We start from the raw sequence: 27,475 nt of genomic DNA on the forward strand, positions 1-27,475 counted from the left end.
CTTCTGTTATCTTTAGTAATTGGTTGAGTTGTTGATTTGTTGCTGCCAGTAGTTTTAGATCATCCATGTATAGCAAATGTGTGATTTTGTGTGGGTATGTTCCAGTAATATTGTATCCATAATTTGTATTATTTAGCATGTTGGATAGTGGGTTCAGAGCAAGACAGAACCAGAAAGGACTTAATGAGTCTCCTTGGTATATTCCACGCTTAATCTGTATTGGCTGTGATGTGATGTTATCTGAATTTGTTTGGATATTAAGTGTGGTTTTCCAATTTTTCATTACTGTGTTTAGAAACTGTATCAATTTAGGATCTAATTTGTATATTTCCAAAATCTGTAGTAACCATGAGTGGGGTACACTATCAAAGGCTTTTTGATAATCAATGTATGCGTAGTGTAGGGACCTTTGTTTAGTTTTAGCTTGATATGTCACCTCTGTATCTATTATCAGTTGCTCTTTACATCCTCGTGCTCCTTTGCAGCAGCCTTTTTGTTCTTCATTTATAATTTTGTTCTGTGTTGTATGTGTCATTAATTTCTGTGTGATGACTGAAGTTAATATTTTGTATATTGTTGGTAGGCATGTTATGGGGCGATATTTAGCTGGGTTTGCTGTGTCTGCTTGATCTTTAGGTTTCAGATAGGTTATTCCATGTGCAAGTGTATCAGGGAATGTGTATGGGTCTGCAATGTAACTGTTAAATAATTTAGTTAGATGTGAATGTGTTGAGGTGAACTTCTTTAGCCAGTAATTTGCTATTTTATCATTTCCAGGGGCTTTCCAATTGTGTGTAGAATTAATTGCTCGGGTGACTTCATGTTGCAAAATTATCACTTCAGGCATTTGTTTCTGCTTGTATCCACCGTGCATGCCTGTTATGTTGTACCGGGTTTAACCATATGCTGCTCCAGAAGTGTTCCATGTCTGTTATGTTTGGTGGATTGTCTAATTTAATGTGTGTGTTATCCATTGTTTGGTAAAATCTCTTTTGGTTTGTGTTGAATGTTTGGTTTTGTTTCCTTCTATTTTCACTTTTTTTGTATCTTCTAAGTCGTTTGGCCAATGCTTGCAATTTCTGCTTTTTTTCATCTAATTGCTCTATTGCTTCTTGTTGTGAGATTTTACCTAACCTTTTTCGTTTTTTGTCTGATATTTCATTTCTTATAAATTGTGTTAACTGTCCGATGTCTTTTCTCAGTTTTTCTATTCTGATCTGTAACCTGTGTTGCCATGCTGGTTTTGTGGGTTTCTTCTGTGTGTTGGTTTGTTCTGATCTCTGCCTAGTGTGTATATTTAGTGTAGTGAGTGCTCCTATATAAACCAGTAGTTGTAACTCTTCCATAGTTGTGTTTTCATTTATTTTGTTGTGTATGATTGTGTTGATAGTTTTTATTGTTGTTTCGACTTATTATTATTATTATTATTATCATTATTATTACTATTATTAAGTACAAATATGTGAGTTAGTAACTCCTAACCACCATCTTTTCACACAGAAATTCTTCTTTGGGGTAGAAGAGTTTTTAAGTAGAAACTTTTTCAGTTTGTTTTCAAATTTTACTTTGGTGTGTAAGACTGGGTTTGTTATCAAAAATTTTAGTTGCGGCATTGTGCACCAGTTTTTGTGCTAAAGAAAACCTTAATGTGGAGTAATGAATGTCATTTTTCCTTTTGGTATTGTAATTATGTGCACCATGGTTCCTTTTTGAACTACAGTAGGTTGTCTATGATCAACTTAATGAGGGAATAAATGTACTGTAAGCAGTAATCAGAATGCCCAACTCCTGAAACAGATGTCTACAAGATGACCCTGAGTGAGCACCACATATTATTCTTGCGGCAAATTTCTGAGGAATGAAGACTTTCTTTCTGAAAAATAAGTTACCTATTGAATGAAAATATGCAACATACGTCCACTTACTGACTTATGTTTCCCAAGATTTGCAATTATTCTAAGTGAAAATGTGGCTGAACTAAGCTGTGTTAGGAGTTCCAAGCTGTGCTTTTTCTATTTAAATTCTCATCAATATGAACACATAAAAACTTTGATTTTCCACCCTATTTATTATTTCCTCACCATGTGTTATGCTTATCATTGGAGTTGTACCTCTAGATGTGCAGTACTGACTATATTGCATCTTTTTAAAGCTAAGAGTGAGACCACTTGAGGGAAACCACTCAATGACACCGTTAAGAAAATTGTTTTCCATTTCTTCTGTTGCTGTTCGTATGCTTGGATCAACTACAATACTAGTGTTATCTGCAAAAAGAACTAATTCTGCTTGTTGTATATTAGACAAAGATCATCTACATGTATGAGTAACAACAGTGGAGCTTAGATTGGGCCTTGCAGAATCCCATATGAGATTTATCCCCAAACTACATTGGTTGAATCACTAAGTACAACTTCCTTTCGGTTAGATATGACCAGTGGCAGCTCACATATAGGCAGTAGAACTGCAGCACCCACTGTTTCCATTTCATATTATCAACAAAATTTAACATTTTTTCTTTAATTCTTTTTTTGTATTTCTACAGCCTACAATCCTCAAGCTTAATGTCAGTAGCGATCTCCCATTTTATGAAAAAGATGCAAAATCTTTTTACTGAGCTATGTGCATCATGGTTCCAGCAACATGGTGTTCTGCTGTTGTGAGCATGCACAGACATGAAGCTGACACAATGCTGTTAGGGAGACAGAGCACTGTCACTCCCGTACTGCAAGCCCTGGCGGGTGTGCTGGGAAGAAGGCCATTTCGGTTTCTACTCTGTGTGAGTTGTGCTTACAAATCATTATCATATCTTGAATGTAATGACATGTAGAATTATATTATTACCCCACTTTTAGCTATTTTATTTGATTCATCTTTATTTCAGTTCTTTTAATTCACAGAAAACTTTAACAAAGGTCTTTCAACAATGAAGAAATAAGTTCTGTGACAGTAAGTGAACTTCAACAGATTATGTTTTCAGAACTGACTCTCCATGATAAAGTTACAGTAGAGGAAAGACGTCGTTCAACAACTGATACTGTAACATCTCAGTCAGGCATAAGCAATAACAAGACGTAAATTCGTAGGTTTAATTATGAATGGTAGCGAAGGAGAAGTTGTCTTTGTGGCTGTGAAGTAAAAAATGCGCTGTTGTGCTTTCTATGCTTGCTGTTTGGAGGTGATGTAATGTGGACAAAAGTTGGTTTGCAATACAGAAGTAAAAACTTTAATGGCAAACACTGCCACTTACAATTTTATTTTTTATGGCCAGTTTCAGCAAGTCTAAGTTCCCATCATCAGATCTGTAAGGAATTTAGATCGCAACCAACTTGTGAAGAAGTGAATCTAGTAACTGTTATATTTTTGTGTCCCCTTTACTTGAATAACATAACTCACAATTTGAGAATTATCACCTGTTTCTATATATTCATTATAAGCTACATGATGTAATGATCTAGATATAAAATAAGTGGTACTTGAATAAGACTGCTAAGATTTGTGTACTCCTGATAAATATAAATGTATGCTGCTTCTTCTTCTGTGCCGCCTCCTCCTCCTCCTCATTTGTGCCATCAGTGGATCAGGCCAATTCAGGTCAGCTTTATTTCTTCTCGTTGTTATCCTTGTCCAATATTCTTTCATACTTTGCAATCATCTTCACTCTTCTCTACATGATGATTTTGCTCTGTGTATAATTCTTTCCTGCAAACCTGGCCAGTCAAATTTTTTTTATTTGAAAGTCCTCCTGTTCTAAATCTCTGTTTCCTGTATTCCAGTTTCTACTAGGGCCCTTTGTACCTCTTGGATCCAGTATATATTGATTCTCTTGCTCACAAGAAACTGTATTATCTGATGTGTGAACCTCACCTGGTCCATTATGAGGATGTGTCTGAAGAACATGTTCCTTTTCCTGATGGCATCTGATATTTCTGTTTTGGTATACTGTTCTTGGCTTTACAGCTTTTTATTGTATTTTAGAAGGATTTTTGTCTACACTTTTACTCATATTATGGTATATCTGTTTCCATACAATTTCAAATGACAGCTGGAATCTTGTCACCTTTTGCTTTAATAATTCTCTATATTTCAAACAACAGTATCACTGTACCTACCTTTGCTGCAGTGAAGTCTGCACCCAATACATAACGACAGTCCACAATGACTGGTAGATGACTTGACCCTTCTTGTACAGCAACACGTCCTACACTTGTGCGAATGAAGTCTACTGCAGGGAAGTATAGACTGTTCCCTGGTATCACCAACAAGTATTCCTGCCCTGCCTTAGTCTGAAAAAACAAATGGAACACCATTATAAACACCCGCCGCATTCCCACAGAGACTTCGACACTATAGTCACTCACTTCATTCTGCAATGTAACAGCAAAAATCACAATCAGTGAAAACAATAAAGTCCACAGTTTGACAACATATAAGCTCAATTTTGGTTGTTATCTCATGAAAATAACAAATGAGGATGATCTGTCCTTAGCAATAACCATTATTCACTGCCTGAAATTACAATATCCACCACAACCAATCATACTTATTCATACTGCAGTACTGAAATATGGTTCAAATGGCTCTAAGCACTATGGGACTTAACATCTGAGGTCATCAGTCCCCTAGAACTTAGAACTACTTAAACCTAACTAACCTAAGGACATCACGCACATCCATGCCCAAGGCAGGATTCGAACCTGCGACCGTAGCAGCTGTGCGGTTCCGGTCCGAAGCGCCTAGAACCACATGGCCACCACGGCCGGCTGCAGTACTGAAGCAGCAAGGACAGAGACAGATACTATATTTTCCTCATAAGAGACTAGCTGTTCAGTTCATTGGAAATACCATACAGCAATAACATTACTCACTGGAAAATGGAAAAGCAGGTACCATTACAGGTTCCAACATTTTCAAGAATACTGTGCTTCAAACAAGTTTACAACAGTAACTAAAAAATCATACATACACCATAATAATTGCAGAAATTATATATTTTTGTATGTATATATTTGCTATCTTGTATATCCGCTGGTTGCAGTGTGGTCTGTGACTAGGCCCACTCATCAATGAATAAGGATAGCTATGGTCCCACAACTGATTTCAAACTCAATTATATATATCTCCAATGTATGTGGCAGTCCTGTGATTACCATTACAGCACTGACCCTTATACGACATTATTAGAAATACACATTTCTGAAGACAATGTAAAGCGTAATTAACAAGAAGGATACACAGTTTTTAACAAACTACAAACATATTTGGTCAAAAACTAATAATGGACACTTCAGGGTGAAATAATAAATAATGAATGATAATGAGGATCCGGTAGTGAATAATGGTTATCTTTAAAAATGAAATAAAACAAGAAAAGAAGATTCATATGTCTAGTATCCCAGCTGGAATAAGAGAACATAAACATGGAACCCTAACCATAGTCAAGTGACAACAGTGAGAGCACTGCAGATTGTTTAGTACCACCAATGAAATACGAAGTTTGAACCGGTCCGCTATCATTTAGCGAAGACTGCTTCAGGCAGTGTTACCTCGGCACCTCACTAGGAGACACAGCAGTGATGATTAACAAAGGACACATCCCAGCTCAGGAAAGAGCTTACGCAGTGAGAGTCAGTGAGTGACTTGTGGACAAGTGGCTAATCTAGCAAGCCCTGCTCTGGGTAGAGAGTGCTTGCTTGTTGACTACTTTAGAGGCAAAAGCTAGTGTGGAGCTCTCTGACTTAGCTCTGTTTCATGGACTAGCAGCTGCCGTACCTGGTTGACCATGCAACTTGTAAAAAGCCAGCCGTAGTGTATGATGGTGAATATGGCATGGTGATACTGATATTATTTGGGTGGCCAACTGGAGCAACTGACAGAGTTCACAGGCCCTTGATCAACTAGTTGCCTAAGGTGGATGCTTCTGATACATTGGCTGATGGAGTTTGATGTCAAAAATTGATCAAAACTTTGGTTTTGAAATGGTGACCATAGTGTCCATTTGTAGAGATATTTAAATTTTGTTGATGAAGTGCTGCACTCATTTGACAAACTGGGACTGTAATAGATAAACCTACCTATAGGTTTTCTCGGTTTTGCACGCTGGAGGAGATTGGCTGTTTAGTAAACTGGTCTAGAGATTTACCTGCTTGTTCAGTGTAATATTTTAGGTTATTTATGTGTTAGTTCACATCCTTGGTCAACAGGAACTTACTTGGTAACAGCTAAATTGTTCTGATTGGTTTCCATTCAGAATTTGGGGTGATAAGCCAAGGATGAGAGCCATTATGTCTTTCTTTTATGTGTATAACACAAGTTCTCTAAGATTTTTGGGTAGGAAGCTCCCTCAGAATTTTTCTCAATAACTGTTTTAAATTTCCTTAAATATGGGCTCTTTCAGCTGCTGTGAGATTTATATGGCTATGTTAGTCTTTGCTAAGTTCAGTTACTTGAAGTTTTTTAATAACGTTAATAATCACCGAGCAATTTATTTCCTAAAAATTTTGCTATGTAAACATCTTAAATTTCTTTAAAAGGATGGGACTCTTCTAATGATTATGCTTTGAAGTTCCTTTTTATGGCAATACTCACCGAGAAAGGCTGATTTTTACTAACTGTTATTTCTCTTTAATATTGAAGTGTGAATGATGGCTTTCTTTGTTAGCACCATGTGTGTAATTACTTTAATATGTATGTTTTGAATTTCTCCTGAGCATTTTTTGTCAATGTATTAATAAAGGCAGTGACAAGGAGGCCATAAAGTGCCAATCAGTTGTTAGGCCACAGCATCAACTGTAAGAGGTAAATCAATGTAATATAAATTTGTTTTTTAGTAATCCAGGATTTACTGTATGTTGCTACAACCACTGGATTATTGTAATTACTGTTTAAATAAATATGTGTTATTTACTGCATTGTATCCGAGTTTGTGACCACGATCCTTCCACATCCGAACTGAGTATAGGTAGCTTGGTTATTTGTTGTTTACAAGTTAGACAGCTCAATGTCAACATGGAGTTATTACCATAGCTGGATGGCCATAACACTGAATGCATGGCAGAGCCTGTAGATACTCAGGCAGTATTGTGGCTGTCCATTCTGTAGGATAACATGTCATGGGCGGAGCCTATTGTTTGTAGCTGCATATAACCTGGCATGTAACAGAAACACTTCACTTCATATTTGAATATCACTGCCTCTATTACTCAATGGATTATGTATAATTACTCTCAAATGCACTTTGTAATTGATGTGCATGAGACTTTGTAGTTTGTTGGTGTGTTTCCTGGCCTTGGCATTTCTAGTTACTCACAGATCCCACTTCAGATTGCCTCAACCCCTACGTACAAAGACTGGCTGTGTATAGGACTAGGAAGTCAACACTTTGTGGCACAATCTTGTATTATTACTCCATACTTATCATATTTTATATATAAGACACACTTTTTACTTCGAAAAATTGCCTCCAAAATTGAGGTGTGTCTTATACTTTTATTAATATAAAAATGTCCAGTGTGAGATTTAAAATCCTCACCAGTCTTAAAAATGGCATATATCTGATGCCGTGGGAAACCTCCCTCTACCTGGCAGCATTGCATTCAACTGAAGCAGCAGTGCCCCAGTGTGGCAAACATGAGTTGTGGGGAAACTTCCTGGCAGATTAAAACTGTGTGCCCGACCGAGACTCGAACTCGGGACCTTTGCCTTTCGCAGGCAAGTGCTCTACCAACTGAGCTACCAAAGCACGACTCACGCCCGGTCTCACAGCTTTACTTCTGCCAGTATCTCGTCTCCTACCTTCCAAACTTTACAGAAGCTCTCCTGCGAACCTTGCAGAACTAGCACTCCTGAAAGAAAGGATATTGCGGAGACATGGCTTAGCCACAGCCTGGGGGATGTTTCCAGAATGTGAGACCGGGCGCGAGTCGTGCTTCGGTAGCTCAGTTGGTAGAGCACTTGCCCACGAAAGGCAAAGGTCCCGAGTTCAAGTCTCGGTTGGGCACACAGTTTTAATCTGCCAGGAAGTTTCATATCAGCGCACACTCCGCTGCAGAGTGAAAATCTCATTCTGAATGAGTTGTGGAGATTCACATGCTTGCTTAAACTGTCTCCTTCCCATCCCACAATCTCAAACCCAGAACACTGTCTAGCCTATGATGCATCCTTGCAGTCTGTAGTGCCAGTGAACTTGAATTTAAAGTGATATGCGTTATCGTAACAGTACACTATTTCTGTTAGTAGCTAGTTTTGTAATGCTACAAAAATAAAAAAAAATGACATGGGCCATAAATTGAAAATAAAAGCATATGCAGAAGAACATGGAAACAGAACAGCTGAGCTGCATTTTGGCCCTCCACCTACAGAAAACACCATTTGCGATTGGTGGGCTAGTAAAGAACTGAAATAAATGAGGAAGATTAAACTGTGCAAATACAGGGCTGAATTCAAAATGGCTAAAACTGGAATATGATGTACTGAAATGGATTCAATGACACTGTCAAACTGGCATTGGAATTAATACAAAAATGATTCAAATACATGGTTTTAAGCTACTGCTACAGTGGAACTTAACAGACTTTAATGGTGAAGTTGGGTGGTGCTAAAGGTTTATGAAGGATCATGGACTTAGCATGCAAAGCAAAATCAAAATATCTCAGAAAATGCCACAAGTGTGCCAAGAGAAAATGCTATCTTTCTATTACTTTATTATTCAGTTCTGAAAGAAAACCAGTGTGGAACTAAGCCAAATGCAAATATGGATGAAATTCCTTCAACATTTGATGTGCCAAGTAACAGAACTGTGTCATGAAAGGTGCTAAAACTGTAACTATAAAAACAAGTGGACATAAAAAAAATGCACTGCACTGTTGTCCTTTCATGCTGTGCTGAAAATACTAAACTTAATTCAATGATCATTTCTCAAGTGCAAAACAACGCCAAAACCTTCTGAAATATCGCCAGTCATTGTTGTTAACAAACATGACAAGAACTGGATGGATGAGGCAGATATGATATTATGGATTAACAGAGTATGGAACTGAAGGAAAGGTGCTCTACTAAAGAAGAGTTCTCTTCTTGTGCTAGATCAGTTTAGTAGTCATTTGAAAAATTCTGTGAAAGAGAAATTGAGACAGGGAACTACAGAGCTTGCTGTTATCCTGGTATGACTTACTTCACAATCGCAACCTCTTGATGTTTCGAAAAATAAACCGTTTAAAGTGTGTATGAGAGAGAAATGGAACAAACGGATGATGGATTAAGCCAAACACAAATGCAAGCCGAAGGGAGCTTTAAAACGACCTACTATCAAACAAGTGTATCAGTTGATAAAACAGTCATGGACTAGAGTGAGAGAAGACATTATTGTTAAATCTTCCAAGAACTGCGGCATAAGCAATTATCTCGATGGCAGTGAAGACCATGAACAATGACTGACGAACAGAAAGAGGAACAGGAAGAGGAAGAGGAAGAAGAAAGTTCAGATCATGATTTTTCAGGTATTTCAGAGGTCAGTTTGATTCTATAAATTAAAATTTTTTCTTTAGTCTGACTTTGCAGTCTAATAATAAAAAAGGTAAAAATGTTATTTTTTTCAATTGTTTAAAAATTAAGGTGCGTATTATGGTTTGTGGTGCCTTGTAGTCCACAAAATATGAAATCAACAAATATGTTAATTCAGCAAGAAAGATATGCACAAATGTAACAAAAATATAGTTAATAAAGAAGTGATTTACCACTGCTCGTTCCACTGTAATGCTTGGCCTGGCTGATGGGTACAACAGGAACAATATATTTATGGCAACTCCTATCAGTATACCAAGTTCCACACCAATCACCAGGCATGCCACAAAAGTAACAAATGTTGGTACTAAATCTTTCCCTGTAATAGCAAGATTTTACTTCATTAAGCACACTCAAAAATGTCGTTCTGCTAAGTTATACATATACATCGCAGCATCTTATTTTAATAATAATTTATCCAAATAATAGAAAGAAAGACATCATAAATACAAAATTTCATTTAAAACAGACATCACATTATACCAGGTGATTCAGCTCACATACCAAAGTCATTTTGTGCATACACAAAAATTTTGTACCTGGCCTTCAAAAAGAGTTTCACATTATCTCATTAGCTTCATGCAAACTATTAGCCCAATAGAAAAAAGGAACACAACCTTTTGGTATCAAATCTAATGTAGTTAAATTTTGTACTGGGATATGTTTTCACTGTAGACCACTGTTTTTGAGTTTTTCAGGAAAAATGTACAAAAGTGATCTTCAAATGCACCTCCACTCCCACACTCATCCCTCACCAGTCAGGATGTCTAGCATGTTGCTTGGGGCACTCACTCTCCCACCACTGTACAAAAACTTCCACCCACACTAACTATTCTTGATATTCAACCTTTAGGTCTCTATTGGTTGGGCTATCACACCACCAGCATAGTCCGCTATTTCATCAACAATATTAATTTAAATGTACCCATGAGAGTATTTAAAGAAAAATAACTTTTGTAAACATTATGCTAAAACTAATTAGATTGACAATTTTATCTAAACTTAACCATTTACTTTTGTAATAAGTTGGCCTTACAAATACAACAATGTAGTTGTTTATTTTATGCCATTAAAATTCCCAAAATGTTCGGTAAAATTTATACAGGTGTCAGTTTTACAATTTGTAAGTGCTCAACTAATCCGGTGGTGAAATAAAGCCAGTCAATGATAACCAAGAAAGGTTGAATGTGGGAAATAATTCGCACAGTCACAAACATTTGTACAGCGGTAGGAGGGAGTGCCATGAACAACACACTAGAAATTTTGACTGATGGGAGCTGAGTGTGGGAGGGGGTTGCATTTGAAGGTAAATTTTGTACGTTTTTCTTGAATAACTTGAAAACTATGGCCTCTACTGAAAACATATCCCAGTGCAAAATTTTACTAGATTAAATTTTGTACAAAAAGATCCTGTTCATTTTTCCTAAAAGACTATGAGTTTGCAAATAGCTCAGCAGTTGATGCATCTTTAATAAAGGTCTCACAGACTACTGTCTGAAACTTCATCCATAGTTATCAGTATATTATGCTTAATCACCATAATTTAACTGAAGACTTATCTATCAGTCTTGAATTTGTTGCTAAAGTTGCTTTATTTTCTATGTTTGATGACATGTCCACAAGACATTTATGATTCACTAGTGAACTGTCAAGCTTTATGCAACACATACCAGTCCATTCATAACAATAATGCAATGCTGGAACAATATAAAAAATAAAGGAGAGGCAGCTACTAACCTATAGCGGACTGATGTGTGTTGCATAGAAAAATGTAGCAGGAAACAGTACCTACACTAGCTGTCGAGCTCTTGCTGTTTTTCGTAATAAAAACACATACATTCACAAACACAGTCCCACAGACACACCCATGGCCATGGCAAGACTTACTATTGATGACTGATTATTGAAAACAGCTGCATAGGCTGATGGAGGTGGGGAAGTGTAGGGAAGGATGTAAGGAGGGGATACAATGTCGTATTGTCTGCATAGCAAGACGAATGGAGTAAACAGAATAGAGCAAAAAAGAGATACAGAAATGGGTAGAGGGGGTGGGAAGAGAGGGTGGAAGATGGAAGGAAAGGATGGTGAGGATGAAGAGGGGAAAAAGTGAGGGGGGGAGGGAAAGGAAGAGAGAGAGAGAGAGAGAGAGAGAGAGAGAAAGCCCACATTCAGGGAAGGAAGAGAGGACGGAGAAGGCAGTAGGTGATCTGGATGGGGGAGTGGAAAGGACAGACATGAGAAGGGAAAATATAAGGCAAGGAATTGGGATAAAGGTCAATATGCTAGACAGACCATTCCTATCTGTGTAGTTCAGAGAAACTTGTGTTGTATGGGAGTATCCAAATGGACAGTACAGTGAAGCAGCTGTTGAAGTCACCAGTACTGTAGTGTTCAACATGTTCAGCAACACTATGGTCAGTTCTGTGGTTTGCTGCAGTTTGGCAGTGGACACTCATGGAATTAGACAGTTGTTTACTTGTCATGCCCACATACAATGCTGTACAGTAATTTCAGCATGGCTGATAAATAACATGGCTGTTTTCACACATGGCCCTGCCTTTTATTGGGTAAGAAGTACTTGTGACTGGACTGCAGTAGGAGGTGGTGAGTGTGTGCACAGGACAGGTCTTGCACCTGAATCTATCAAGTGGGACTGACACATCGAGTGCAGGGTTGGGTACAGGACTGGAACAGGGATCAACAGGGATATTCTACAGGTTGGGTGAGCAGCAAAGCACTACTTTGTGTGAGATGTGTAGGATTTTGGGTAGGACATCCTTTATCTCAGGGTACAATGAGAGGTAGTCTAAGACATGATGAAAGATCTGACTGAGCTTTCCAAGGCTAAGGTGATACTGGGTGATCGAAGGAATCCTTGTCTGAGGCTGCTTGACGTGTTTACTGGTGTCAGAGAGACTTCTTTATGGATGAACTGAAAGTGTGGCAACTGTAAGTGAAGTTACTGCTGGTGGTTGGTGCACTTGATGCAGACAGACATCTTTATAGAACTATCTGAGAGGTGGAGACCAACATATAGGAAGGTGGCTTTCAGGAGGACTAGGTGAAGCAGATTTTTGAGTAGTTGAAGAGGTTGTGGAGGAAAGAGTAAAGACCAGTCCAGATCACAAAAATGTCATCAACAAATCCATACCAGACAAAGGGTTTTAGGTGTTGAATGGATAGGAAGTATTCCTCCAGATTGGTGGGAGGGAGGTTTATGGGTGAGTTTATCAGAGGATTCCTCCAGATGACTCATAAATTTGTTGTTGATATAGGATGATGCCATGGATTTGTTTATAGATTTGGCCTTAAAAAGTGAAATAATTGTGGGTCAGTACGTGGTTGGTTAGGAGGATTAGGAAAGAGGTGGTGGGTTTGGTATCAGGAGGACATTAGGAAAGGTAGTGTTCCCCGGCCGCATGGCTTAGGCATGGAGGATGTTGATGTACAAGGGTGTCACATCCACAGTGACCAATGAAGAGTCTGGTGGTGATGGGAAAGAACCGTGGAGAAGCAGCAAAGGAAGTGAGCAGTGTCTTCAACGCAGGACGGGACGTTATGGACACTATTTTTGGAGATGTTTGTCAGCAAAGGCAGAGGTTCACTCTGATGGAGCATTATACCCAGCCACATTGGAACAAACCAGTAGGGAGACATTTGGGATTGAGTTTGTGCAGTAGGTAAAAGGAAAACATTCACAGGCTGCTGGTGTGAGGAGGGAGATGGATTCTATACTGATATTTAATAGAGTGTATAATTTAGTTTACATGGTTTGCTTGTTCTTTTTGTGGGAGATGGATTCTATACTGATATTTAATAGAGTGTATAATTTAGTTTACATGGTTTGCTTGTTCTTTTTTCTTAACTCATTCCACATCCCTGAAGGCCTCCCTTCACATTATCCATGGTATATGATGGGTGGATGAATGAATGAACCCTCAGGGATGTGCAATGAATCAAGATAATAATTAATAAAGTCAAGTAACCGTTAGAAGTATTGGAGAACTGCTATAAACTGTATATGTTTAAACTACTAATTCCTCAGTCGTCTGGTTTTGAACTTTTTCTCTCTTTTCTTTCTTGTTAGCTCAATATCCACACAATCATAAAGGCAATTATCAATAAAATGAAGATATATGTGTTGAAAAAACAAAAACTTATTTTACCTGCAGGTAAAAGGAATCTTTAACTTGAATAATAAGATAATCTGTAGAATGAATGGGTAATAAGATATATTTATAATTTTCTTTCAAACTTTTAGAGCTCCCGCTCAATTACTTGCTTCATGTGCAATGGGAGCCTGTTGAAGAGCTTCACACCATAATACAGGAACCTGTATCTTGAGTTATGGTTGTGTGCATCACAAACAAGATGCTGATTTTAACTTCTAGTAACAAAATCATAAAAATTTAAAAATCTTCTAAGAGGTATCTAAAAGGTGTGGAGACAACATTCTCACTGTCCATGCCTGATTAAAATCTATTTTACTTCCTTTAACTGCACAACACCAAGAAAGAATTCTGTAAGGATATTGTGAGACTGCACATCTGATTAATATCATAAAAATATTGTTACTTCCACAGTGTTGGAAATTGTGGATGTCAGCTGTTAAATACTGAATTATGAAGAGTAGATGCTATTTTCTTAGCTATTTGAGGCTTTCTTCTGTAATAATTGCTTGAAAGATTCTCAGGCACTGCATTGGCTGATACTGTCTAAACTACATGGTATTTCTATGAGTCACCTGTTTATCATCTTCATGTGTAACTGAGCAGCTGCCTCATAGAAATATTGTACACTTTTGACAGTACCATACTATGCAACACCTGAGAATGTTTCAAGCTATTCTCCTACTATTCACCACTCAGCTGAGATATTTGCACGATATTTATTTTATTTAATAATGTCAGAAACACACACTACAACTTACAAGTTATGCAAAATGTTCCAAAACATGGTACCATAAGCATTACAATTACAATTAAATGCGGCATGACCAGCATGCAGCAACTTTGCATACTTCCTTGGTGGCATCAATGACATTCTGTGGCATGCATGATGTTGGTCACAGGCTGCAGACAAGAAGATGACTCATTGTCTGTTCTTCACCACATTCACATGCTGTGGAGTCGCAAGCAAATACCCGCTTTTTCAAGTTGGTCTTCATTCTTCCAACTCCAGAACGCAGCCTGTTGAGAGTCTTCCATATTGACCAACTTTCTTAATGACCTGACAGGAGGCTTTCAGTTGGGATCATCCACCCCGTAAGGTGACTGTGTCTGGAACGTCATGAGTTGACTCTGAAGTTCGAAGGTGGTTCAGTGAGGCTTTCAGTTGAATGGAGAAAGCTTTTCCTTGCATTGAGCCTTGTTACTGCTGGCTGATACCAGTGTGGTGCGTGGGTCTTCAGATTTGATACCTTTCACTTTTACAGTCTAGATGCACGTTGACAACGGATATCTAGAGGTGGGATGCCTGCTGGACAATAATCTTTATCAAGTGGTGTAGATCTCAAACATCCCGTAAAGAGTCTGCAGGTTTCATTCAATGCGATATACACTTGTTTAGCATGACTAGATCTGCACCACACAGGGCAAGCATATTCTGCAGCTGAATAACAGAGCTACAGCAGAAGTTCTTAAGATGCGAGGATGCATCCCCCAGGTTGTACCCGATAATTTCCGGAGAATGTTGTTCCTTGCAGATACCTTCCGTTTGGTTTTCAAGCAATGTATTCTGTAGGTAAGTGCTCAATCAAGAGTTACTCCAAGATATTTGGGGGTGAAGCAGTGTTCTAATTGCTTACCTTCCCAGAACATTTGCAATTTCCTTGCTGCATGTCTATTTCTAAGATGGAACTCACAAATCTCTGTTTTTGCTTGATTTGGCTTCAGCTGATTGTCTTGGTAATAGCCACTTAGAATTTGATTCTCATGCTCTAGTTACCATACAAGATGATGCTGGAGTACATCATCCAAATGTGCTACATCACAGTGATCACAGGACTGTAGTACCTGGAGATGAATCTGGTGTTCCTTCAAAATAAAAACTACAATTCATCCAAGTGGAGACTAGATAGAATGAGAACAGTCTTTATCCTCCTTAATCAAATAACAGCATGTGGATTACATCCACAGGATGATTTTCGGTAAAATAAGATCACTCATTAGAAGGCAGATATTAGGTCTAAAGTTATACTCTTAAGTGTTGGTATCTGTTATAACGTGTATAATAATGTATAATGTTATAATGTATAGAGGTTCTATGGGTGATTAAAGTTGGAATACAAACTAGTCACAAATACTCACTACTTGATTTCCACATTGGTTTCACCACTTCATACTCTATCATGAAGATCACGGCACAAATGATAACAGCTGCCAAGGATGCCTTAGGAATGTAATAGAAGTAAGGTGTTAGCAGACTAAGTGCCAATAAAATCAGGGCACCTGAAATAAAGCATAATACAATTACAGATAGAGGTCACACAAACTGAACTAGCTACGCATAAAAATTAACTCAGTAACACCCACAAAGCTCGACAGAAAAAAATTGTAACATTCAATCTCTGAGACTTAAGACATTTTCATTAATATAGTGCTATCTCTCTATTTCACACTTATTGCGTCTTAACAATTCCAATTTTCGCACCCTCCCTTTATTCATAAATTTTATTTAGCAATGTATGTGCTGGCTACTGAATAGTCACAATTTCTGTCATCAGTTTTGCACAATTTCACCATAATACTTTACAACAAACACATTAACAGCTTTTATCCAAATGTCATGTGTTGTGGAATGAATACTTTAGTATTAATTATGAAATTTGCCAAAAATTATTTAATTTTACTTTAACAAATGTGGGAGTCTACATTGTTGTTGTTGTTGTTGTTGTTGTTGTGGTCTTCAGTCCAGAGACTGGTTTGATGCAGCTCTCCATGCTACTCTATCCTGTGCAAGCTTCTTCATCTCCCAGTATCTATTGCAACCTACATCCTTCTGAATCTGTTTAGTGTATTCATCTCTTGGTCTCCCTCTATGATTTTTACCCTCCATGCTGCCCTCCAATACCAAATTGGTGATCCCTTGATGCCTCAGAATATGCCCTAGCAACCGATCCCTTCTTCTAGTTAAGTTGTGCCACAATTTTCTCTTCTCTCCAATTCTATTCAATACCTCCTTAGTTATTAGTTATGTGATCTACCCATCTAATCTTCAGCATTCTTCTGTAGCCCCACATTTCGAAAGCTTCTATTCTCTTCTTGTCTTAACTATTTATCATCCATGTTTCACTTCCATACATGGCTACACTCTATACAAATACTTTCGGCAATGACTTCCTGACTCTTACATCTATACTTGATGTTAACAAATTTCTTCTTCAGAAACGCTTTCCTTCCCATTGCCAGTCTACATTTTATATCCTCTCTACTTCGACCATCATCAGTTATTTTGCTCCCCAAACAGCAAAACTCCTTTACTACTTCAAGTGTTTCATTTCCTCATCTAATTCCCTTAGCATCACCCGACTTAATTAGACTACATTCCATCATCCTCGTTTTGCTTTTATTGATGTTCATCTTATATCCTCCTTTCAAGACACTGTCCATTCCGTTCAACTGCTCTTCTAAGTCCCTTGCTGTCTCTGACAGAATTACAATGTCATCAGCAAACCTCGTAGTTTTTATTTCTTCTCCATGGATTTTAATACCTACTCCGAATTTTTCTTTTGTTTCCTTCACTGCTTGCTCAATGTACAGATTGAATAACATCGGGGAGAGGCTACAACCTTGTCTCACTCCCTTCCCAACCACTGCTTCCCTTTGATGTCCCTCGACTCTTATAACTGCCATCTGGTTTCTGTACAATAGCCTTTTGCTCCCTGTATTTTACCCCTGCCACCTTTAGAATTTGCATTACAAGCTAAATTTTTGATCATCAAAATAAGCAGTTGCACATAAAGCATATGTTTCTGAACTTAAGCCTTTGAGAATATATCATTTAAAGGAGGCATGATTGGCAGACAGGCACAATGACCATGTCTGTCTGCCACTCAACACCTCCTCCATGCGGTGAGTAGCAACTTACCCTCCATATTGTTGCTATTGCATCCCGGATTTTCCATATTTTATAATCTATCATTTCAAATTCAAATTCTGATCAATATGTATATCCTGGAATTTTGAACATTATATGTTACATATTTCTTTAACTTTGTGCTTTACTATTATTGGTGAAGACATCTTGACATGGACAGACCTGAATGAACTGTGTGTTTTCCAAGTTAAGTGGCATGCAGTCTATTAATAATCACTCCATATTTTGTGAAAATATAAATGAAATGTCCATTATTGCACCTCTATTGGGCTATGAAGTATATATCATCAGCAAACAGAAGTATTCCTGCTTCATCAGCATTAAAAAGTTACGGTGATTTATATAATACTCAAAATAAGAGGTGAAAGTGTGTGTCTTATAGATTCAAGGGGAGCAGAGAATGAAAGAAATAGCTTTATGAAACTAAACAGTGTAAAAGAACAAAATTCGATTACTTACAGCATGCACAAAGAGATTTAAACAGCCATTCTTCCTGTGCTCCATGTGTTAATAGAATGGGAAAAAAGCCCTAATGACTGATACAATGGGATGTGCTCTCTGCTAAGTACTTCACAGATGATTGTGGAGTATGAACGTAGATGTGGTAGCAGAGCAGAAAGTGCACTTATTTGCACATTTGAAATCGAAATCTGCTGCTGGTTAATATTCCAACTGTGTTTTTCCACTCCCTGAATTGTAACATGATTGGATCATCCTTGGTATGCTATCCACAAGGTTGAGACAATGCTCCTCAAGCCTGTCCCTTTCTTTGATGGTGATCTTTCTAAGAGTTTTCTATTGATAACAGTTGCAGGTTTCAACTGGTCCCAAGGTGGATTCATGTCAGCAGCTACAACAGACACTTCCATTGAGTTCATTCGTGCCAACTGGAGGAATAATGTTCTTGACTTAGGGGCAGTAAGATCAAGCACTATCATCTTTAAAAATGAACCCATCACCAATTTGTTGACCGTGTGATTGTATAATGTGTTGGACGATATTTCTCATCCCTCAAATTATTGCCAATATCAATGTGAACTGTCCGACATCCTAATATGATACCAGCCAAAAACATGAGTGACTCATACCCCTGCTGCAGTCATGGGACTGCATGCCTCAGATGGAATGGTACCATGACATGACCATCAGACAAGTATTGCACTGTTCGGTGAAGAGAAGCCAACATAATTGACCCAGATTCCATTTCAAGTGTTCCCTTAACTACCTTCCTTGAGCACCATAGTGCTGAGATGTTTGTACTGTTGTTCATAATGGTTACCTAGAGGCCAAATTGACAATATGGAGATAGTTGTGAACTGAGCCAACACATCCCTCCTTCTCGGCTTTCTCAAAAAAGGCTCTATGCAATTATGTGGCATTCTACTCAGGATACCTGCGAGCCGTAATTTGTAGATAGTGATTGTCAGCTGCAGTTGTTGACCATGGTGACAACTAAGGCAGACCTTGTATGTTTTGTGTTTTTCAGAAGTTGATGAATGTTCAAATGATGGTCCAGTGGTGTATGGGTCAAGTTGGTAGGTACTGACAACCTTTCTTGCCAGAAAGTGACTACCAACCAGTTGTCCACTAAGTTGAATGGCTATCGCCAAACTGTGGCTAAGAGCAAAGTGGACCACGCTGTGGCACACCATGCAGCAGTGGCTGCTTCACAACAAGGGCCATCTGGATTGTTCCCCTCTACCACCAGCTTTTCTGAACTGTGCAGATGAGATTTCACCCCACAACACACTTCTCACAAAATCATTCCAGTCTTGACCTATGGTAATCTACTGTCAACACACCCTCCATCCATCAGTTTTTGTCCCCTCTGTCCTATTGCCTCCTCCCAATTCATGTCCTCTCCAGTTATTGTGCGCTGTTCTGCGAAAGAACACACCAGTGTTTTCCCATTCTCTGTTCCTATCCTTTTCCATCCTGCACACACCCTTCCCTGCAATCTCCCAACACTCCACCTGGTAGCCTTGTCCTGTCACCTAGTCCCTGCAAGCTCTGCCAGGCTGTGTCAACTCGTCTTCTCCTACACCTGTATCATGCTATCCCTACCCCTTTCCCTACCCCCTACAGATTGCTGCTTCCATTTAGGTTCCATTCTGGTCAGAGCAGCTTGAGATGGCAGTCATGTGTGAGTGAGGTATCAATAGCAAGTTGTTTCCAAATCAGTGATGAGAGCAACAAACTAGAAGAAAAATTCATAGTTCAGCAGGAAATGAAACATGGGTTAAATTAAAAGACAGGACAGAAACTAGAGTAAGTACAGAAAAAGTAAGGAAGAAAAAAAATCTGCCACATTCATTTCTTTCTAGTATTAAGTGTAACACACATACCTTATCTTGGCACCTGGACTCAAGTTTTGAATAAGTAGGAATCTAAAGACTTCAGGTTGGCACTATTTTGTGTTGTTGCTACCAACCTTAGGCATCAAACAATACAGTGTGTAGTGGTACTGAAGTAGCAACTACTGAATGATGCACTTCATTCCTTTTCCTCCTAGCCACTTTGCTCATCTCCTACCCTACTGCTATATCCTCCCCTCAAACCACTATTTCCAGATTCATTTACAGTCTATTACTTAGCTATCAAATTTTCTTTACTAGATTAGAGTTGATTTTAACATGGTCCCACAACAAGAGAAAACATGTGGAACTGATATAATTATTGTAACTTTCCTGACTACAGACCTATAACTATGATAAGGTAGTGTAAGTATAATTAATTAAAACACAAAGAAAAGAAATGTATACACTAACCAGTATAAATGCCTCCCAACTGTGTCTTAACACCACTTGCATGGTTCACAGCACTACGTGAAAAAGATCCACTCACAGGGAAAGATGATGCCATTGAACCAAAGATGTTGCACAGTCCAAGGGCCAACATTTCCTGTGTTGCGTCAACAGATTCTCCACTAGCTGGAAGTAAAAGCAAATGAAACTGTCACACTTAAAAAATAAAATATTAGAAATGTGAATTATATAGCATGCATTTTTTTTCTTTTCCAATGCAGCTGAAAATTCAAATTCAATTCATAAACAAATGATCAGCTGACAATAAATACTGACTTTTAAGCAGCAAACATTAATATGGGATACTTACCAAAAGCTTTTGCAATGGCAACATTTCCTAAGACACCAATAACAGGCACAAGAAAGATAGATGAGCCAAGCTGTCCACACATCTCACCAAATGAATATGTTGTATTTCCAATAGTTGTGCTGAAAGGAGGAAACCCAAAGTTTGGCAGACCAGATCTCACAGTTCCTATAACACAGTAAAAATACAAATGTAAATAAAGCATAAAAAGTTTTAAATGGTGTAAGTAGATTAAACTGTTAATACAAGTGATAAAAATAACAGCTAACATACAAGTGTTATCTCAAAGAACATAACACTAATAATGCAAAATTGTGATGCTTTATATCAATATGTGCGCTTATATCCTGAACAGCAACAGATATGATACGACTGTATAACCAAATTTTTTGATATGATATTTATGGACAAAAACATTTTTTCCCATTATTTTCTTCTTGTGGGAAATTTGCAAGTAATCTTGCAAAGGACTATCTACTGGGCTCCAGCTCAATGTGGTGACACCAATCTCACATCTGGTGATAGCACTGTCTGAATAATGTCATCTCCACTCTTACACTGGAGGAGAAAGAGGAGGAGGACACAACAGGTTTCTGTTATGTCTGGGTGAATAAGAAGAAATAAATTGTGTTTTGCATAAGGCAGAGGTTTCTTTCTTTTTTTTTTTTTTAAAGAAAGAAAACAAAAAAGAAAACACCTCTGGGAGCTTACAACCTGAGCAAGATGATTCAAAGAAATAAGGTACAATGCAGATACTGCTTTCACTGAATTCCATTTCCAGACCCTTAAAATCCCAATTTGATGAAAATTTTCCACTAAAACCCAAGAGATATCCAATTTCCAAATCAAAATACATGCATAAAACTGACAAAGTAAAGAGATATTATACTACTACACTAGCTAAAATAAAATGCATTGTCTAACTAGTAAATGATTAATGGAAAATCTCATATAAAGATGTGAAACAAATACTAACAAAGAGATAGAGGGGCTGGCCAGTACTTACCTCAGCTCAGTACAGCCGATAGATACACATAAAACAGAACCGAAAATTTACATACCTAGCTTTCGGAACAAATGTTCTTTCATCAGGGAGGAGAGAGGGGAAAGAAAGGGAAGAAGGGAAAGGAGATTCAGTTACTCACAACCCAGGCTATGAAGCAACAGGGAAAGGAAAATAGGGAGGGTAGCAAGGATGGAGGCATGGTTCTAAAGAGGATGCATAAAGAAGTAAAGAGGTATATAGTATAAAGATAAACACAACTATGTAGGATGAAAAGATGCGTGAATGGCTAATGAGGAAAGGGAAAGAGGAGAAGACTGAAGTGTAAATGGGAGTGAGGTTGTTTAACGTAGGTTCAGTCCAGGGGGATGGCGGGATGAAAGGATGTGTTGGAGTGCAAGTTCCCATCTCCGCAGTTCAGAGGGACTGGTGTTGGGTGGGAGAAGCCAAATGGCACATACGGTGTAGCAGGTTCCTAGGTCCCTAGAATTATGCTGGAGGGCATGCTCCGCTACTGGGTATTGGGCATCTCCTAGGCGGACAGTTCGTCTGTGTCCGTTCATGCACTCAGCCAGTTTAGTTGTTGTCATGCCAATGTAAAAGGCTGTGCAGTGCAGGCATGTCAGTTGATAAATGACATGTGTAGTTTCACACGTGGCCCTGCCTTGAATTGTGTATGTTTTACCAGTAGCGGGGCTGGAGTAGGTGGTTGTGGGGGGATGCATGGGGCAGGTTTTGCAGCGGGGTCGGTTACAGGGGTAGGAACCGCTGGGTAGAGAAGATAGTCTGGGACTATTGTAGGGTTTAACAAGGATGTTACGGAGGTTAGGGGGGCGACGAAAGGCAACTCTGGGTGGTGTGGGGAGAATTTTGTCAAGGGATGATCTCATTTCAGAGGTTGACTTGAGAAAGTCATATCCCTGGCGGAGTAATTTGTTGATGCTTTCGAGGCCAGGATAATATTGGGTGACAAGGGGGATGCTTCTGTGTGGTCTGGGGGTAGGAACATTGTTGTTGGACGGGGAGGAATGTATTGCTCGGGAGATCTGTTTGTGGACAAGCTCTGCAGGATACTTGCGGGAGAGGAAAGCACTGGTCAGGTTATTGGTGTAATTGTTGAGGGATTCATCACTGGAGCAGATGCGTTTGCCACGAATACCTAGGCTGTAGGGAAGGGAGCGTTTGATGTGGAATGGATGGCAGCTATCGAAGTGAAGGTACTGTTGTTTGTTTGTGGGTTTGATATGGACAGAGGTGTGGATGTGAGCTTCAACAAGATGAAGGTCAACATCCAGGAAGGTGGCTTGGGTTTTGGAGAAGGACCAGGTGAAATTCAGATTCGAAAAGGAGTTGAGGTTATGGAGGAAATTAAGGAGTGTTTCTTCACCATGAGTCCAGACCACAAAGATGTCATCTATAAACCTATACCAGGCCAGGGGAAGCAGCTGTTGGGTCTTCAGGAAAGCCTCCTCCATGCGGTCCATGAAGAGGTTGGCATAGGACGGAGCCATCCTGGTTCCCATGGCCGTTCCCCTGATTTGTTTGTACGTCTGGCCTTCAAAAGTGAAGTAGTTATGGGTGAGGATGAAGTTGGTAAGTGTGATAAGGAACGAGGTTTTTGGAAGATCTTCGGGTGGGCATTGGGAGAGGTAGTGCTCAAGGGCAGAGAGACCATGGGTATGTGGGATGTTTGTGTAAAGGGGTGTAGCATCTATGGTGGCAAGAAAGGTTTCAGGTGGGAGAGGAGTGGGAATGGATTTGATGCGTTCTAGGAAGTGGTTTGTGTCTTTGATGTATGATGGGAGTCTGCGGGTGATAGGTTGGAGGTGCTGGTCTACCAGAGCTGAGATACGTTCGGTTGGGGCTTTGAAGCCTGCTACAATGGGATGGCCAGGATGGTTCTCTTTGTGGATTTTGGGTAATAGGTAGAAGGTAGGGGTACGTGGCTCAGGTGGAATGAGTAAGTCTATGGAAGCCGTTGTGAGGCCTTGTGAGGGACCTTGGATTTTTAGGATTTTTTGCAGCTCAGTCTGGATGGAGGGAATGGGATCCTGGGTAACAGCTTTGTAGGTTGAGGTGTCGGAGAGTTGACGCAGTCCTTCTGCAACATACTCCACACGGTCAAGTACGACAGTTGTGGAGCCTTTATCCGCCGGGAGGATGACAATAGAGCGGTCTATTTTCAGCTCCTTAATGGCACGGGATTCAGCTGGGGTGATGTTGGGGGTTGTCGGGATGTTCTTCAAGAAGGACTGGGAGGCAACACTGGATGTGAGGAATTCCTGAAATGTCTGCAAGGGATGGTTTTGGGGGAGGGGAGGAGGATCCCTTTGGGAAGGCAGTCGGAACTGTTCTAGACAGGGTTCAACACTGGGTCTAGTATTTGGGGGCTGTGTTTGGGTAGTGAAGTGATATTTCCAGTTGAGGTTCCGCGTGAATGAGAGGAGATCTTTAACCAGGGCAGTGTGGTTGAATTTAGGCATGGGGCTAAAGGTTAAGCCTTTTGAGAGAACAGATGTCTCTGGAGGAGAGAGGGATCTGGATGAGAGGTTTAGGACTGAATTGGGACTAGTGATATGTGGCATTTGACTGTGGTTATAGTTGAGATTTGGTCTTTGTGGGGTATGTGCTGGGATGGGGAGATTGAGTAGGGTGGCTAGGCTAGGTTTGTTGGCTATGAGAGGGGTTTGTTGAAGGTTCTGTTGTGGTTGGTGTTTGTGAGGGATAGGGAGAGGGCCCCACTTCTTAGGTGTTGCACTAGCACTGTGGATAGTTTTTTCAGGTGGTGTGTGGCATGGAACTCAAGTTTGCAGCTGGCTTCTAGGATGATGTTCCTGAATGTGTTCTCCAAGCAAGGGTTTGAGAGGTGAAGGACTTCGAAGAGAGATAGGAGCTGTTGGGAGTGGTGGTTACATGAAGTAGTGTAGAGATTCAGGACAAGTTGGGTAAGGGCTAAGGATTGAAGGTTCTGGAAGTCCAGGAGAGACTGGTGGAAGGAGGAATTGCACCCGGAGATGGGAACTTTTAAGGTAAGCCCTTTAGGGATAATTCCAAAGGTTAAGCAGGACCGGAGGAAAAGTATGTGGGATTGCAGTTTGGCTACGGTGAATGCATGTTTCCGGAATGAATGTAAATAATGTGGTATAGGATTAGGGTACATAGTGGGTAACTGGTGGGTAGGGAAATTAAATAACTAAAGTTGAAATAGTAATCATAAGAAGGAATAAAACGGGGAGGGAAGGATGAGAAAGAAAGAAATTGTGTTGGTAATGTTCAATACCAAAGGAAGACCACTAAAAAAAAAAAAAAAAAAAAAAAAAAAAAAAAAAAAAAAAAAAAAAAAAAAAAAAACGGAAAAATTTGACCAGACCAAGCAAGTATGTCCAGATCAGGGGAAAAGAACACACGTTGCTCAAAAACAGAGATAGCGAGTGGCGAAAAAAGATCGCGCGTGCCGCAAAAGCGATCGCGCATGCCGCAAAAGCGATCGCGCGTGCTGTAAAAAAGATCACGACTGCCGCAAAAAAGATCGCGGGTGGCGCAGAAATGCCCCAAAAAATTTTCTTGTGGCAGAGAAAGATAGCCAATGGCACAAAAATATCGCCAGCAACAAGAAATCGACGGAAATGGATGATACTGGTAGGTGTGGAAGAGATTGTTGGCAGTGATTGTTGACTGGGAAACAGCGAATAACGAACGTTAAAACTATGGAATGTTGAATAAATAAATCAATAAATAAAAAGAGGACTATAAACGGAACAAGATAATAGGAGGAAGATGAAACTAGCACAGTTGGTGACGAAAATATTTATTTATGTATATATAAAACACTGAAGAAGAGAAAGTGTTAAGATGACAGACGTAAGAGATAGCTAACAAAAGGGACAAAACAATGAAGGATGTGGACCATATAGGTGATCTAAATGATTAATGGAAAATCTCATATAAAGATGTGAAACAAATACTAACAAAGAGATAGAGGGGCTGGCCAGTACTTACTTCAGCTCAGTACAGCCGATAGATACACATAAAACAGAACCGAAAATTTACATTCCTAGCTTTCGGAACAAATGTTCCTTCATCAGGGAGGAGAGAGGGGAAAGAAAGGGAAGAAGGGAAAGGAGATTCAGTTACTCACAACCCAGGCATGGCTCCATGCCTCCATCCTTGCTACCCTCCCTATTTTCCTTTCCCTGTTGCTTCATAGCCTTGGTTGTGAGTAACTGAATCTCCTTTCCCTTCTTCCCTTTCTTTCCCCTCTCTCCTCCCTGATGAAGGAACACTTGTTCCGAAAGCTAGGAATGTAAATTTTCGGTTCTGTTTTATGTGTATCTATCGGCTGTACTGAGCTGAGGTAAGTACTGGCCAGCCCCTCTATCTCTTTGTTAGTATTTGTCTAACTAGTAAAGAAGCTAAAAATATTAGCATTAAGGATACACTATACTGCAATTATTTACAGTCCAAAAGGATTTACAGAGAAGAAGTAGAGAAAGCAAAGAAGTAAAACAATGCCATGTTTAATGAAGGAGCTCAAAGTCCTTGAAAAGCAGCAAGGGAGTTGGTTAATGAACAAGCAAAAGCCCACCTCTGTTTCTAATTCTTGCAGACCAGATGAATTAAATGAATATTTTATAAAAATAGTGCTACGCAGAGTAGGTGAAATTCCTGACTTTGGAGCAGATCCTGCAGTTGCTGTGAAATTTGGAAATAAATGCACCATGGTAATGTGGAAGAGATTGCATATAAAAGACATAATAAAATTATTAAAAAACAAACACTTAGGGAGCCAGTATTTACAGCATCTCCTGCAATATGTTAAAAAATATAATCTATCAAACTGCTCAAACACTGACAGTTGTAGTAAATAAGTGCCTTTATGCTGGTACTTTCCAGTCACACTGAAAGCAGAACACACAGTACCAGTTTACAAAAATGGTAATTGACATCAAGTGTCAAGCTACAGGTTCATATCTATAATACCACTGCTATCTAAAGCAACAAAGTCCATAATAAAAGATCAGCAAGATCAGCTATTAACTTATTTTGAACGAAATAATCTCTGTTATTCCTAATTTTTGTTAATGACATATGCTCCAGTGAGCACACCTAGCATTTCGCAGATAATAAACTTTGTTCTCAGAAGTGGAGACTGTAGTTCAGCCTGTTCAACAAGCACAAGTCCTAATTGATGAGGCCAAGACTTGATCTATCATGAACAAGATGAAAATTAATGAAGACAAACACAGAGGATATTATGCAGTCTCACTGATACTGAAGCACCGGATGACACAGCAGCTGCTAAGCTTCTGGGCTTTTTCATTGATACCAAGTTAATCTGACAGCAGCACACTAAAATGTATGTTCCAGTCTTTCACGGGTTCTGTATCTCTTGAGGAAACCAAAAAGCACAATATCAGAAATGTATCTACTAACACTGTGTAAGGTAACTGTCGACAGTGTCACATAATAACACAGATATCACAACTACATCACTGTGTCACCTGCTGAATGTGTGTACTGTGTGGAGTTTTGTTGCGAATTTTCCAACAAGACAAAACTGATTTGGAAATATAATCATAAATGCCAATACAATACCTTGCCAAAGCTCTTAAAATCACTACTGTGAATGTATGAGACATCATATTACTTGTTATTTAAAACTCAGTTTCATCCCTAAACATCTATGAGATAATAAATCCTTTTATACTG

General features: G+C 39.2%; 1 protein-coding gene across 4 annotated transcripts in view; it reads right to left on the reverse strand.

Moving 5' to 3' along the window:
- The window catches only part of LOC126162755 (sodium-independent sulfate anion transporter-like), a 162,084-nt gene that overhangs the window by 13,190 nt on the left and 121,419 nt on the right, over positions 1-27,475 (reverse strand). For all 4 annotated transcript variants that reach the window (XM_049919436.1, XM_049919435.1, XM_049919437.1 and 1 more), the window contains exons 6-10: positions 20,767-20,931; positions 20,421-20,582; positions 15,864-16,004; positions 9,729-9,874; positions 4,110-4,283 (exon numbers count right to left, since the gene is read on the reverse strand). In XM_049919436.1, the coding sequence (XP_049775393.1) occupies positions 4,110-4,283; positions 9,729-9,874; positions 15,864-16,004; positions 20,421-20,582; positions 20,767-20,931 (788 nt within the window). The remainder of the gene's footprint in view (positions 1-4,109; positions 4,284-9,728; positions 9,875-15,863; positions 16,005-20,420; positions 20,583-20,766; positions 20,932-27,475) is intronic.

The sequence above is a fragment of the Schistocerca cancellata genome, chromosome 2 (assembly GCF_023864275.1).
Source record: "Schistocerca cancellata isolate TAMUIC-IGC-003103 chromosome 2, iqSchCanc2.1, whole genome shotgun sequence".
In the NCBI taxonomy this organism is placed as follows: domain Eukaryota; kingdom Metazoa; phylum Arthropoda; class Insecta; order Orthoptera; family Acrididae; genus Schistocerca; species Schistocerca cancellata.